Source organism: Rosa chinensis, chromosome 7, assembly GCF_002994745.2.
Source record: "Rosa chinensis cultivar Old Blush chromosome 7, RchiOBHm-V2, whole genome shotgun sequence".
NCBI lineage: Eukaryota > Viridiplantae > Streptophyta > Magnoliopsida > Rosales > Rosaceae > Rosa > Rosa chinensis.
Window position 1 is genome coordinate 19,131,778 of NC_037094.1, and position 16,787 is coordinate 19,148,564.

Here is a 16,787-nt window from a genome sequence, read left to right on the forward strand (position 1 = left end):
GTAAATATTCCTTTCTTTTCCTGGATTTATGGCATGCTTTCGGCTATAGCTTGTCTGTCACGGATCCTCGAGATTAGTTTGATTCCCCCACGCGTCCTTTCTTTTCCTTGATTCACGGCAATTAAACCTGCTTTCGGCTGTAGCTTGTCTGTCACAGCTCCTCGAGATTCGTTTGGTTCCCCCACGTGTCCTCCACGCGCCAACAGCTTTTCCGTGTTTTCGGGTGACTTTAATCCAACGCGTAGATTTAATCTCAGAGATCGTCCATCCAACGGTGGAGATATGCTCACTCGTTCTATAAATAGGTGCATTCTCAGGGAGCGACTATTCACTCCAAAAGAAAATTCTTCCGAGTTCCAGCCTTTCTCTCTCAACCCTTCAGCCTTTCTTTCGAAACTCAAATCCTTTCTTCATCAACATGGAACCACGAACTCTGCAACTAATGGAGTTACAAACCCAGCAACAAATGGAATTACAAGCCCAGCAACTAACCGAGGAGGGAGGAAGCATCCAAGCAGCCGGGAGTAGTAACCGGTGGGCTCCCACACCGCCTCAACTAAGAATCCTCAAGGGCCTTTACTATGATAAGGGTTTTAAGTACCCAACTCCAGAGCAGATTCAAGAGATCTGCATCCATCTGAAACAGTATGGGCAGATCGAGGACAAAAACGTCTTCTTTTGGTTCCAGAACCTCAAGGCTCGTGAGAGGCAGAAGTTGAAGGAATTTCGGAACGTTCCGGTTGGTGGATCTCTCGATCTCAATTTTGGATCCATTGGTTCTACTAGTACTGATAGATCCATTGATCTAAACTTTGGGTCACGTGTCGGCTATGGTGCTGATGGATCGATCATGGAACAACGAGGAGAATATCACCAGGAGATTGAAACCCTTCCACTATTCCCCATGCATGGTGAGGACATCTTGGGCAACATGAAGACTACTTCCGAGGGAGGTAGCGGCTATGGCGGTGGCTCTCATATTTCCCTTGAGCTCAGCCTCAACTCCTACAGAGATGCAGACATGGCTTAGTATAGAGTATTATTATTATTATTATTATTTTTAATTTTTTTTTTTTTTGTAAATAGCTGAATTTAATAAGACTGAATGAATGCAGTTTTTTTTTTTAATTATTTTATTATTATTATTATTTTTTTTTTTTATATATAAAGGACTCAAAAATAAAAGACAAATATATATATAGGACTCAAAATGAAAGACAAATATATAAATCTCTTCCCCCACACTTAAATATTGCATTATCCTCAATGTAATCAATTAAAAGTATGCAATGAAATAAGTAAGCATAGATAGAAGACATTTACGAAAACAAATCCTAAAATAAAAACAATAGAGAAAAAAATGAAAAATAAAAAGAAATAGGGAAAGAGAAAGCAAATCTGATTATATTCTGAATTGGGTTGCCTCCCAAGTAGCGCTTGTATTTTACGTCTTGCAGCCAGACGGTACCTACATTAAATAAAGTTAGTAACTATAATTAACAAAGAAATACAAAATAAAAACAAGTATAACTATTAATTACAAACTACAAGTATAATTAACAAGCATATTGTACATAAGACACAAGTTAAGTATACAAGTGAGTATAAAACGTGAAAAGTATTTTTACAAGTTTAAAGTGTGAAACAACAAAATAATTTACACGTATAGAGTATTCACAAGTATTTCTTTTATTATAAACATTATTGATATCGAATCAAATTCCAAGCGGTAAATCAAGTGGACGTGCGGCCCAAGTATAGTCGCCTAGACACAAACTCCCTTTCAAATCGTTTGGGCAACCTTACTGAAATGGTCAGGTGGGGGAGGACGAACACGAGAGGAAAAATCCATTTTGGCATGAGCTACTCCCACATTGTGGTTTAGGCCCATTTGCAAGCACTTCTGGATTCAAAAACCCGTCATGAACGTTGTCCCCTTCCTAGACACCATTTCACATAGGCTTTCTTACTAAGATGAGAAAGTTCATAAGTGTGAAGACAATTCAACAAATGTTAATAAAGGCCGCCCTCAACCTTAAGGGACCTGAGCTAGGTACCAATAAGGGGTTTAGGCCAATATTAACAAAAGAGACTTCACCTATTCCTCTCAATTTACAACCTACAATTAAAATTCATGTTCAATAATATAAATAATATTCTAGTTAATTTAAACTAAGTTTCAAACAATTTATATACAACAAATATATATACAATAAATGATACAATTTAGCAAGTGATTTTTCAATCCCCGGCAACGGCGCCAAAAATTGATGCGCTCAAAGCAAGCGCATAATTTAACCCTGAAATATCGTTAGTAGTATAAGCAAATAGGGATCGTTCTATTCCGGGGATTGAGGGTACACTTGTAATTGTGTAACAAATAAAGAAAAGTATTATTTACAAAAATAAAATAAAGAATATAAATATATACAATTGTATAAACAAATAAAGAATTAAAATAATAAAGTATTATTTACAAAAATAAAATAAAGAATAGAAATGTATACAAGTAACAAAATAAAAAGGGAGGGGGGTTTAAGAATTATAGAATTGAAAATTAAAATAAATAAAATAAAGAAAATGTAAAAACATATATACAAGGGTGGAACGCAAGGAACAAAGATCAAAACCAATTCCATGTAATCAAATTCGATTCAAACCCTATAATTGTTCTTCCAAGTCATGAGAGAGGAGTTGATCATGTGAAACATTCGAAAGCAAATGATTTCCCATATTTTACTTTTCAATGCTAATTAACCTAAGCGAAAGCACCTAGATTAATCCTATCAAACATGCAATCAAACCCTAGAAAGCTAGTCAATCATGACATGTTCAACGCATTAGACATAGAGAAAGGCTATCAACTCAAGTGTACGACTTAGTATGAATAAGTTCACCTAATTGCAATCCTCTTCAATTGAATTCGATTTTTGTCCAAAACCTTTACTACTTTGATTCAAGTTTACACAAAACGAAAAGTCGATTTCATGTTCTTAAACCTAGCACCAATTACATGCAAATCCTATAAGTGTCGACCCAAATAAGATAAACATATAAAAGTTTTCTATCAAGCAAATTCAATCGAACAAACTCACATAAGCAACTTAGAATCACAATTATGGAATTCGAAAACTTTATTTAAACATAGAAGTTGGGTTTAAACTTTACCCTAAACATTATTGTTAACTAGAAACAAGTTCATATGAATTCAAACAAGGAAAACAAAAGATCATTACAAGGAAAAAGAATGAATTACACCGTGAGGGGAGATGGAGATGGAGAGCTAGATGGTTGGATCTTGAATCTTGGAAGCAAGCCTTCAAGGTGGATGATGGAGGATATGATCTTCACGACTCCTTCTTCTTCTTCCTCTCCTTGCTTGAAAATGCAGAACTTTGCAACTAGAGAATGGAGAAGGAAAATGGAAAGGAAATGGAGAGACAAAGAAGATGAGATGGATGAATGAATTGGTGACTAAGGAAAATGGAGAGGAAATGGTGAGACAAGAAGATGAAATGGATGAAGGAATGTGTTTTAGAATGAGAGGAGAAGGTGTTTATATAGGGAAGAAAAAGAAGAGTGAAATGATGAGATGAAGAAAAATAATGAAAGTGGAGTATGAAAGTGATTTGTAAAATATGGAAAAGAAAGAGAAATGATGAAATGAAAGCAAAGCATGAAGGTGCAGCAACATGGAAGTGATGATGATCTATTAAAGAGATTGTAGAAAAAATATATCCAAGGAAAAAGAGAAAAGCATCTAGCTTTCTTCATGTGGGTGGGAAACATGAATATGTGGTGTTGAGCTGTTTTCAGGTCAGTTTCTTCCCCTTTATTCCTTCAATTATTTCTCCAACAAGACTTCATTATATGCCTTTGACTTCTTCATATGAAATGTTCCACTATGAGTGTAGATCATCCTGACAAATTTTCAGAGCTTCAATCCATGTGGTTGGGCCGGAAATGCTGCTAGACCTCTTACAGGTCCAGTTTTCCGGTTTTGCTTCTGTAGAAAATTGGGCTGATTGTTTGAAGGCCTTCCACTCATATTTTTCTCTGGCACTCTTCATAAGAAATGATCCTTTGGGTGTCTAGAATGGATCTGCAAGGTTTCAGCTCATTTGAAGTTCATTTGGTCAGGCGGCCGCTCCTTCTTCCTTGCTTGGCTCTGATTCTCCTAGCCGGAGTAAGAAAATATTCAAGGTTGACTTTTTAGTGCATTTTCATTCTTCTCCATCATTTCTAGGTAATTATGGACCTAACGCTCATTTCACCTTCATTTACTCCAATGTACCTAAAAATAGAAATTGAATTAAAATCGATTCAGTTAAGGAATTAACTAAGCAAAATGTGAGGAATTAACATTTAAAATATCACATTAAAATGCGCCTATCAATACCCTGTAACAACTCAAATCCATTCTTCAAGTCAAGTAACTCGACGTGGAGCGGGGAGCTAACAAACTCCATTCTATAAGAGAAGCCAGCAATAAACTGACCATGAGAGTTTCTAATTACACCCCCGTACCACCATACTGAACCGAAGGCAGGAAAGAGCCATCCACATTCAATTTGATAAAACCATCCTCTGGAGGACTCCATTGCTTTTTAGGTTTCAAACGGTTGTGTTGGGAAGTGACAGCAGACCGGTTAGCTTGTATATACTCATCATGCCATGACATAGCAGTGGCCACTAGATTGGCACTAGTCCTATTATGCTCTCTCCATAATACGTCTTTCCTGTGCTTCCACATACTCTATAGGAGGATCAAGAGTTGATCAAAAGATGTAGGTGCCAAAGAAGTTACCCGAGCTAGAATCCATTATTTCCAACATAGAGTAGACGTAGGAATAGAGAACGGAGGAGCTCCAACAATCTCTCTCGCAAAGCTGCACTCACAAAATAGATGTTCTAAGGTTTCCACACCTCTAGAGCAAACCACACACTGCAGTGGATCGGAATATCCTTTGGAGGTTAAAGCAGCTCGAGTTGGGAGGAGATTGTGAACAGCTCTCCACCCAAAGATCGCCACTTTACTAGGGACTTTAGCCATCCATAAGGCTTTCCAAATGGAACCATATGGGTCCCCAGTAGATGTAGAAGCATAGATATTGCCAATAGAGAAATCACAAGCAACCATATAAGCGGACTTGACAGAGAAGTGCCCTATTTTCTCAAGCTTCCACGACAGTCGATCATTGCCAAAACGATGACTCAATGGAATAGAAAGAACTTGGTCTACCACCTGAGGCTTAAAGCAAGCACGAACAGCTGCATGGTCCCAAGTCAAGGAATTACCATTAATCAAATCAGAAACTCTATCAAAAACACAGTCTTCCGGTCGAGATAAAGAATGATGAGAGACATGTGGGATCCACTCATCCTCTCAAATGTTAATCAGCTGCCCATCACCAACCCTCCATGACAACCCTGCTTGTAAAACCGGTCGAGCCTCCATTCAACTCCTCCATGAATAAGAAGGGCGCTCACCCATATCTGCTGTGAGAAAGGATCCAAATGGATAGTAAACTGCTTTAAACACTCTGACCACAAGTGACTCAGGTTTAGAGAGCATCCTCCAACCCTGTTTTGAAAGCATGGCCAAGTTATGAGCATGTAGATGTTTGAATCCCATTCCTCCCTGAGTTTTAGGTAGGCACATTCTTTCCCATGATCTCCAATGTATTCTTTTTTTCTCCTCTGTACTACCCCAAAAGAATTGGCAACACAGTTGTTGTAGCTCATTGTACAGAGACTTAGGCAGAGCATAACAGTTCATGACATAATTCGGTAAAGTTTGAGCAACCACCTTAATCAACAATTCCTTACCTCCAGAACTCAGAATCTTGGATCGCCAACTAATGAGCTTCTTTGACAGTCTCTCTTTTAGATAAGTAAAAATAGGTTTCTTGTTGTGCCCAACATGAATAGGCAAGCCAAGGTATAAATCATGTTCTTTAACACACTGCACCCCAAGAATAGCTGCAAGATTATTCCTGTTCTGCAAACTAACATTACCACTAAATACCACACTAGATTTCTGCAAATTAATATATTACCCAGAGGCTCGAGCATACACTGAGAGTATCTGTTTAAAAGCTTGACATTCCCGGACTAAGGCTTCCCCAAAGAGAAAACTATCATTTGCAAAAAGTAGATGGTGAATGGTGGGAGCACTAGGGGCCATGGTTAAGCCTCTGATAGTGCCATTCTGAAAAGAAGATGAAATCAAGGCTGAGAGTCCTTCTGAGCACAAAATAAACAAATATGGAGATAAGGGGTCTCCCTGTAGGATACCCTTGGTGGGCAATATAAAACCTGTGGGAGCACCATTTATCAAAATATAGTAACTGACAGATTTCACAGTGGCTAATACAATAGATACCCAGCTTCTACGAAAACCCAACCTAAGAAGGACAGCTTCAAGATACTGCCACTCTAAACGATCATACACTTATGAAATGTCCAGTTCTAGCGAAAAAAAACACTCAGCCTGCCTACAAAGCTTTTTCATAAAGTGAGCAATCTCCGTAGCAACCAAAGTATTATCTGAAATTAATCTACCTGGAACAAAAGCACTCTATAACGGTGAAATAATGTGAGGCAGAATTGTCTTGAGTCTGTTGGCCAGGACCTTGGAAGCTACCTTGTACACCACGTTACATAACGCAATCGGTCTCAAATCAGAAGAAAGTTTCGGTTCCTTGATCTTCGGTATAAGAGTAAGATGTGTAAAGTTTGATTCCTAGGAGATATTACCTGTAGTCAACACTTCTCTAACTGCACAACAGACATCATGTCCAACCACGTTCCAAAATTTTTGGAAGAAACATGGGGACATCCCTGTTGAGTCACAAATTACTTACGCAATTGTGCCCCATAATTATGAAAATTGATTTGTCTTCCATGCTATTTTACCTTTTTTAATCCATTTCCTTTTATTTGTAGGAAACCTTGCATTGAGAATAAAATGACTATTTGAGGCTTGAAATGTGGAGATTTGAAGCTAGGGGAAGAAGACACGGAGATTGGAAGAAAATTGCAAATCGACTTTTCCGGCGATTTTTCCGGCGACTTTTCCGGCAAACTTTTCTCGCGAGCCGCCACTCATGGAGGGTCTTTTCTCCAGCAAAGGAGGACCATGGTGGTGAGAATCTCCCATCACTTGAAATTCAAATATCTCCCTACACCTTGTCCTTTTATCACCTTGCCAATTTGGGACCATTTGGGGGACAATGGTGTAAGAGCATCTCTTGTACACTTGGGGACCAAAGATGACACACCTAGCTGATCAAAAAGAGGCCAAAGACCAATTATTCAGAATTCTTGACTCCATTCAATCATCTTCATCCTATCCAAGATCCATTTTTCTCTCTAGAGAAGACACCACCATTTCCACCACTAAAACCACCATCTCCACCTCTAAAACCTCCATTTCCACCACTACAACCTTCATTTCCTCCACCATTCAACACCACAACTCATCTTAGAGATCCCAAATTTCACTATTCTTACCAATATCAAGAGCTTGGAGCAAGGAGAAGGAGGTGACTACCACCACATCATGTTCTTGGAGACCCATCTCCACCACCTCTTCCGGCATCATCAATAGTCACCCTTTACTCTCTATCTCTTTATGTATTTGATGTTTAATAGAATGTTGAAGCTTGTGTATCTAGCTATGTGTGAGTAGTGAACTAGTTGGGGCTAGGGTTGAAAGCCCTAGCCAAACTTGCTTGGATTGATGCTTTTGTTTATAAATTGATGAAAATTCATGTTGTCATTCCCACATGCTAAGTCAATAGTTGAATGCATTACTTAGACCTAATCAATTTGAGTTATGTGTTTGCCATGACATGAAGTTTTTCCTAGAGATTGATTACCTCTAGGCAAAAAGGGAGCATGAAAGCACACCATGTGTGCATGTGAGGGTAGTGAGCTAAAATCACCTAGAGATAGGATTGGTTTGCTTGCTTGGTTACCTAAACTCTAAGCTTTATGCATTTAGGGGCAAATGATTGAGACCTATCCGGTAATTGAATTTGTCTCTAGGTAGTTAGCTCTAGACTTATCCGGTTAGAGTTAATAAAATGAAAGGGGTTTAAGCCTTAGTAGTCCTATCCGGATGCTAAGAGGGTAGTTGGACAATTAGCTTTGCATCATTCATATTCAATTGCTTTAATGCTTGCAAGGGAGGCAAAAGGTGAAACCCGATGCCCTAACTCCCATCCATTTGATAACAACTTGTTTTGTTTAGGTTAGTTTATATTACTTGCTTTCATTGTTTCAATTTGAATAGAAACCAATCTCAAAATCAAAATCAAATCTCTACACACCATCTTGCACATACTCACCATGAACTTTGGTTCACTTGTGAGCCTTTGTTTGTGATTGTACATTTGCATATTCTTCTAGTTTTTCCTTAGGTTTTCCCTAGCTAGGAAATGATTTACCAATCCTTGTGGGTTCGACATCCTTACTTAATCCCCTATTCTATAACTTGTACCTCTTGCACTTGAGGGTGGCTTTAATGCTAACAATCCCATCAGGACCTGGTGATTTTGAGGGATGCATTTGAAACAACGCCTTCTTGATCTCATCATCAGAGTATGGGGCTATAAGACTGGAGTTCATCTCTGCCGATACTTTGGGTTACAAGCAATCCAACACAACTTTAAGTGTTGCTGGTTCCGATGTATCTGCCCGAAATATAGATTCATAGTAATGGATCAATATCTCCGAGACCTCTCCTGATGTAGAAGTCCAGTGCCCCGATGCATTAGTGAGACCCTTAATACGGTTTATGCATCTGCAATTCGAAGCCCGTCGATAAAAAAACTAGTATTACGGTCCCCTTCCTTTAACCATTGAATCCTGGAACGTTGTTTCCAATAAGTTTCTTTAGCAGTAAGTAATTCATTCAACCTGAATTGGAGAGCTCTTTGCTCGTCAAAATGACCCGACTCAAAATTCTTCCTCATCAAGTCATCTAACTTGCCTTGAATCAATCTCATCTCTGTCTGTCTCTGGTGGTAGACTCCAGAATGCCATTTCACGAATAGTTGTCCCGTGTGCTTGAACTTCCTACCAACTTGTAGTATGGGATCCCCAATAGTTGGGAGCATCCAACCCTGTTCAACAATGTTCGTACAATCTGCATGAGCCAACCACATCTCCTCAAAACGAAAAGCCTTAGGGTTTCGGTTCGATAAGGCTGGTTCAGGATTCACCTCGATCAAGATAGGGCAGTGATCAGATTGACTGAGAGGGAGGGTGATAACTCGGGAGAAAGGATAGAGGTCTCTCCATTGCACTGTTTGGCAGGCCCGATCAAGTCTCTCCTTAGTGAAACAATTAGACCACGTAAAATGTGATCCAACAAACCCCATATCGATCAAATCACTATCAAGCAGTGCTTGTCTAAATCTAAATATTTGTGCTACAGGCATAGGAGGACCTCCTGACTTATCTGCATGACATAGTATTTCATTGAAATCGCCGGCAACCAACCAAGGCAGATGGGACTGAGAAGCTAACAACCGGAGGAGATTCCATGTGATGTCCCGATTCGCTGTAGTAGCCACTCCATAAATACAAGTGAATCGAAAGACTCTTGTAGAACCTACAACACCGACCTCAGCATCAATATGGTTGGCTGAAGAGGTTCTGAAACGGACCGAGATCTCATTGCGCCAGAAGAGAGCTAGGCCACTACAATCATCCTCCTTAGGGGCACAAACGAAACCATCAAAGCCTATTCCGTGTTGAACTGCCGTCAACAGATCCGGAGAAGCCAATGTTTCGGAGAGGAAGATAAGACTAGGGTTTTGTTGTCGAACAATACTGACAAGAGCATCTTGTGTTGCTGTGTTGTTAAGGCCCCTACAGTTCCAAGCCAGAACTTTGAAGCGTTGCTAGGGATGGGAGGGTTGCTCTCCTAGGTCATATTAGAGTACTACTTCCGGAGGAGGAGATGTACGATAGTTTCGAAAGATTTTATTTTATTTCTAGAGTTCCATAAAAAAAAAAAACCAAAGAATAAGAAAAAAAAATTCTTAAACAAAACAGACTTGTGTGGTATTTGGTAAAAGAAAGATATCATAAATAATTACATATAGGAACACAAGACTGACAGGAATTCACAAGGGAAGCCCTCTTTTAAGACATGTGGTATGACTTCATAGAGGAGACCACCATTGTACTCTTGTACTTCATTATTCAGGAAATAATGATAATTAACATAGCAAAACCAAACTCCATAACCAATAATCCATACTTCAAGTTCTATAGGCATCCATAAATAGACTTCAAAATAACAAAAGAATGAGAATTAATCAGATATATCAAGTACCTAGCCAAAAGAGAAGATTTAAACTTTTAAAGAATCCAACACAAACAGGTATTGAACAAGTGAGGCCCAATGTCAAAATAGTGAATCCCTTTGAAATCCCAGTTCACCTTCGGAATTTCGTCAATGTCTCTGCCACTTTCTCAATCCCGGGATTGAGTTGTTTTGGGAAGGGCCCTTCCCACATTTAAAAAGAGAGAATTAACAAGATTAGAAAAGAAGACGGCCCCTTGATTGTGAGAACGCAATAGAAATGTACATGAGGAGTTGACGACGATGTGGCAAGAGTGGTTGGCCACCCAAGCAGAGGTACCCCTAACATCGTCTATGGCTGTAGATATAGTTCATTGTTAGTTCATCTTCTACGTACTGTTTTTGATCTAGGAGAGAAAAAGAAAGACGTCAAAATCTCACGTCTAGAGGCCGGATTTCTGATAGGGTTTGATATTTATACCAAGCACTCTAGAATCCTTCACAATCCATCATCTAATAGAATCCTTAACAGTCATTGGAGTTTTGAATACTGTTCATTGAATACCACAAGATTTTAAAAAGACTTTTTAAAATCCGAATTGAATACCTATAGACTTTTAAAATCCAAAACAATCTAATAGACTCTTGATTGAATACACCCCCTAAGTTGGCAAAGTACCATGCATGACAGGATCCACCCTGGATTTCACCTCGAAATCCGAAGTGGCCCTGCGGGGCCCACTTTAGAAGAAATTCTACCAAAAATTTGGCGAAACTTCCCCTAAAAGTAGGCTACCCAAAACTTGTAGGAAAACATTTACACTTCTAAAACATCCATCATTATTCTCCTGGAGCCACCTGCTCTCCAAATCACAACTCCAATTTCACATATAGTTGTCTCCACTCCAATACAATATTGATCCCACAGATTATCAGAGCAATACTAACCCACTAGGTAACAACGAAAACAGAAATAAAATGAGTACGCGAAAGCAATGCTGTTGGCTATGCCTCGACTCCATGTACGCCCGACCTCAATTAACCTAGCCTGCAAACTGGGCATTTGAAACCGAAGGGCGTAGGGGAAAAGTATTGAAAAACACGTTAGTGTGAGTGGACAAAAATAAACAACTAGATAAATAATTTAAAAGAAGTAAAGTTGTAATACTTTCCTGCATTTATTTAAATTTATAAAACCTCGATGCATGCAGCGTTTATAAAACATATTTCTTTAAACCAGAAAACTGGAAACTGTAACTCAAACCTGCTGAGTATCTTATCATCGAACTAGACCACGCTAGCCCAGAAGTAATATAAAAGTAGAGGAAGAAGATAGCCATACGAATGAGCCTCCCAGGCTCGGGTGATAGCCTCCCAGGCTAAAGTACTCCCATATACTCCCGTTATATACCCACACGCCACTAAGTGTAGCGATTAGGATACTGGGCTTCAGCATTACTGTCACAAAGACAGTAACCAGCGCCACAAACGTAGACGGGCTTCGGTGATCCCATCACCTCGCCACAAAGGCGGAAGATCAATGCTAGCAATGATAATAGTAACCCAAAGTATGGCAAAAGAAAATCCGAAAACCACATAAATCCATAAAGCTTCCCCCAAATTCTCACAGTAAGGTGAAATATCATCGACGTGTCCCACACGCCAAAAGTATCTCAAAGTCAATAGCAGAACGGCGAGATCAAACAAAATCATAATTCTCAAACCGAAATCATTACTAAGGCATTCCCAATGCCAAAACCAAAGATCGAATAATTAAATATGAAGACTAACTCCATCGAAATCTCATTTCGAAAATCTCTTAAAAGTCTCAAATCGACGAATATAAATATTAAAAAAATAGTATAATTCCGGAAATCACATCGGAAATAAATAATTCGTCAAATAGGATTATAAATCATAACCAACTTCGGAAACAAATCACTATCGAAAGCAATTATATGACATAAAGTGAAATCAATCTCTGAAATTAAATCATATGCTCGAAATGTATTATGATAATTAAATAGAGCATACTTTAATAAATAAATGCATGCATCATTTACTTAAAAACAAAAGTCCACTCACAGTATACAGCTAACGTGGAATCCTAAGGATCCTCGTCGAGCGATGAGTCGGTACCTCATTCTGTACACAATTATTCGTACATAAATAATTACCGGACGGAAAAAATAATTTTACGATAATCAATAATTAAATCTCAAAACCCATAACCTCAACTTCTCCAATCCTCTTCCACATCCAACCAAACTTCACCAACACTGCCCACTCGTCGATTTCAGACTATATAACAACTATGGAGGAAATCCGACAATCGGATTCACGATTAACATTAACCGAAATCCAAATCTTTAGAAATTTATAACCGATTTAAAACTCCACCAATCCTCACCAAACTTCATATATAAGCTCTATGATAATTATAACATTTAACTAGCCAGAAATTGAAATTAAAAAGCTACCCTAGCCGCCGCTACCGCCGCCACTGCCACCAACTCCAATGGCCACCAAAATTTGGCAATTGCACCTTCTTAACACACCCATTAATTCTTTCAACTGTGACCAAGTTAGAAAATGAGCGGAAGTACCTCAACAATTAAGGGGAAGGTTGAACCCGAATCGTGAATACTAACCTCCAACTTCAAACCGTCGATTCTTCCTCCACGCTTCAAATCTCCGCAAAAGCTTCGGGGAGCATCATCTACGTCCCAAGGCGCTTCCAATGGACTAAGGTTTATTGCTGGAGGTGGCCGGAATTGGAAGATATCAGCCGGTGAAGGGAGGTGATTTCCAGCTCGAGCTGTGCAGCTTCTCAGCCTTACAGCGCCCTCCACAGTTCAATTTTCACCCCGATGTCTTCTGAGAATTTATAGACGACGTCAAGGTGAGAAAAATTGCTTTTTGGAATCAAGTCGATTGGAGGCCTGTGGAGGAAGATATGGCCGGACAAAGGAGACCCCAGAAAAAAAAACGTGAAGGGGAATGGAGAGGAGAAAGGAGAGCTCGGTAAGTTTCTAGAAAAATATGGAAACTTACCACAGTACTTTCTCTATATATAGCAAGTTACTATAAATAGTAATTTTTGTATTTGAACCATAAATTTTGCATACGAACTCCGATTTAAGCGTACCACATATGTGCAGACTCGGTTTAATGTCCTCTACAACTTTTGTGAAGAAAATTTTCTCAAATTTTGACCCGAACAAAAAGTCAACTTTTAGGGCCACTAAAAGTATTCAACAAAGTAAAAAGTGAAAGTAATCGTCATTTACCGTCCAAATGACTAGTAAAATGGTAAATTGAGGTACGGGACGTTACAATGCAGCACTTCATCTATTTCGAGACAAATATACTTACAGTAAAACATAGCAGGGCCTCTGCAACTCATTCCTCAGTATATTACGTATATTAATTAGATAAAATTCCCATGCATATTTAACTTGCATATCTGTTATGCACTTAACAAGAAATTACTTTAGGGTATTTCTTTCACTCTCTTTTTCACAAATCACAATTACTTTAAATTTAGCCTTTAAAGCCTTCTTTCTTGGTCTTGAATTCCATATAAGAGAAGCAAAATCAACAGCATTATGTAATTAAGGTATGAATAATTATCATTGTATAAACAGCATTTAGGATTTTTTTTTCTTCAATTGCTTCACTAATTTGGAGATCGAAGGAGATGCACATAATGTGTTTGTGGCATTAAATTCCAACCTTGAAGACCTCAGTCCAGATGGAGCTCCATTTGATGAAGCTAAGGTACTTTTGAGTTTGTTTCAGTCTTGTAGTTGGGGTTATATCCCTAGAAAGTGTAATAAAGCTGCCCATAGTGTAGCAAGGGCAGCTCTTTCCATTCCTTTTCCTACATATTGGTGACAAATGGCTCCGGAGTGGCTCTTACCAATCCTAGTTGATGAAGTCTAGTACTTGAGATTTAGTTAGAGTGTGGTACTCTTCTCAATCGGTTTGTGGTGGGTTTAATGAGGCCACTATATACTCCTTGATGTAATTTGTTTTTTGATTAATGAATTCTTTTGATAAAAAAAAATAAAAAAAAATAAACTAATAAATGCCATTAATTGATGACAACGAATTGTTTGAAAAAAGGAAAAGGAAAAAGAAAAAACAAACAAATTGTTCGAGAAGAGATAACCAAAGCAACTCAGCAAGATGACCTTTGTCTAATCTTAAGTGCACGAGGCTAATGCAAAGAAAACGTCTTCAACATTCTTGTTCGTCTTTGCACTGGTTTCCAAGAACATGATGTCGCACACATCCGCAAGAGTTTGACCTCTAGCTCTTGATACAGCCCTTTTGCTCTCATCATCCATGTCCGCCTTGTTCCCCACCAGTACCTTCTTCACATTGTTAGAAGAAGAATGTATGTTTTTCCGAATCCAGTCTCTAACGTGCAGAAATGATGACTCATTCGTAACATCATACACCAACAAAATACCATCAGCTGCCTCGTAGCAAGCTCTTGTGATTTTTTTGAATAATCGTTCCTGACTGTTTGTGTCACAGATTTGCAGTTTGACCCATTCGTTGTCCATCTCGATGGTCTTCACACTAAGGTCTGTCCCTATAGGTATATCCGAGAATCGAAGAAGTAGACTGGTCTTCCCAACGCCACTATCGCCGAGGACGAGGAGCTTCTTGAAGTGATCATAAGGCGGTGCTGCCATTAATATTGAAAGAGAAAGAAGATGACTACTTGTAAAGGTAATTACCTCGGAAGAGCGTTTTATGGAGTAAAACAACTATAGCAAAGAATATGAGTAAATTTGGACTGAAAATAGAATCCAAAGGGTGCCCTTATTTAAGCGTTCACATAATCATAAGTAGACTTGGAAAAGGAAGCTAACCCATTTCTGAAACCTATTCTAAATCCTACTCTCACATGGAAAAATAAACCTTAATAACAGAACAATAAAGAAAAGAAACTTATTCTTGCCAAAATAAAAATAAAAAATCTTATGCTTGTAATCGGTTCTCCTTGCTTGTTCGGAACTCTTCCACCGGTCATCTCGTCTTTGACAAAGCTGGCAGGCTAGGAGAGTCCTCTTAGGCTAAGCATCTGAATTCTAAGGATGATAGAAAAATTAATGATCTTTCCTTTCCTAATTGTTACTGGCTTAATTAGGGTTTTCATTTTAGTTTTTTCTACTTGGGAGCCTCCATTTCGTGTTGCTGTTGGTTTGCAGACAAGACGGTGTTCTGATCTCGACATGTCTTGGCGGTTACAGATGCTGGTTTGTGGAATGCGCAAGCTGGTTGCCGACGACACTTGTCTCCTTTGTTTCATTTAGATTTGCAGATGATACACCACGAGTTCTCAATTTTGAACCTCGATCGATCATATGATCATACATTCATACCCTTGTTCATTTGGATCGGTGGAGGATTGGTGGTATTCCGAGGGTGGCGGTGGACAGCTGCTGTTTGGCGCCTTGAATGATATTTTCGAAATACAGAAGATGGTTCCATCATTGCGGTTGCAGGCGCAGTTATGCTCATTGTGGTTTCGTCATTTCCAAACAACGGAATTGGAGGTCGGACTTCTACTAGGTGATTGACAAATTCAGGGATGAGAGTTGAGGACACCTTCATGTTGTTTTGGCCAGCTGCAACACTGTAATGCCAACATCTTCCATCTGATAGTGATGAATCTTCTAGTACCACCTGCTAATTTGTGGTTGATCTCTGAGCTGCACCTGGTAATGATTTCGAGAAGTTTGTGGTGATTTGATCGATTTGGTAATTGCTCTCACCAAAGTCAAGAAGGAAGCAGTTCAGGACCTAATTAGAACACTGGAGTACTTGTTTTGTGGTTACAAGGTGGGAAGTTTGTTTCCTACTTTCCTTTAACCTAAAGAGGAATTCTGTTTTGTCACCACCAAGTCACAATACCAGACAAATTAAACCCACCATGTCACTCCGACACTCCACTACTTCTTTGTGATCAATTGCTCCACTCAAATTAATATGATTTCTTCTTATTCCTCCACTGCACTTGTCATTAGAATTGATTGCATAAATTGATTCATTTTACTCCGGCCAGATATCAATGAGTTCCTCTTCCTCATTAATCGTTGTTAATTCATCACCTATCCAATCATCTCACGGGCATTTACTCCACTCTTCAGTACCTCCTGGCCTTTTTACTTTGCATGTTGAGTGGTTTTCTTTCTTGAATATTTACCACAGTAAAGTAGTAAATTAAACCATGTTTATATCACATTGTCAAGTGCCTTTTGTGGAATTTTACTATATGCACTGCACTTGGATGCCTAACAAGGTCCCGGTGTGCTTTTTTAGCTGGAGATTTAACGGCTATTTTAATGATGGTGAGTTTGTCTATGAAAGTTGGTTCATTTGGCACACAATTGATTTTTGGGCGTGTCTTCATACTTTCATAGTGTTAAAGGGAGTTCTTTGCCGCAAT

General features: G+C 38.9%; 1 protein-coding gene across 1 annotated transcript; it reads right to left on the reverse strand.

The window, feature by feature from the left end:
• Window positions 1–14,529: 14,529 nt before the first annotated feature.
• On the reverse strand, window positions 14,530–15,027 carry LOC112180279 (ras-related protein RAB1BV). Its single transcript, XM_024318809.2, has one exon. It carries the CDS (start codon window positions 15,025–15,027, stop codon window positions 14,530–14,532), a length of 498 nt encoding a protein of 165 aa, XP_024174577.1.
• Window positions 15,028–16,787: the final 1,760 nt, after the last annotated feature.

Bases quoted from the DNA above. Each gene is read 5' to 3' on its own strand.
- LOC112180279 (XM_024318809.2), bottom strand. From the start codon at position 15,027: ATGGCAGCACCGCCTTATGATCACTTCAAGAAGCTCCTCGTCCTCGGC.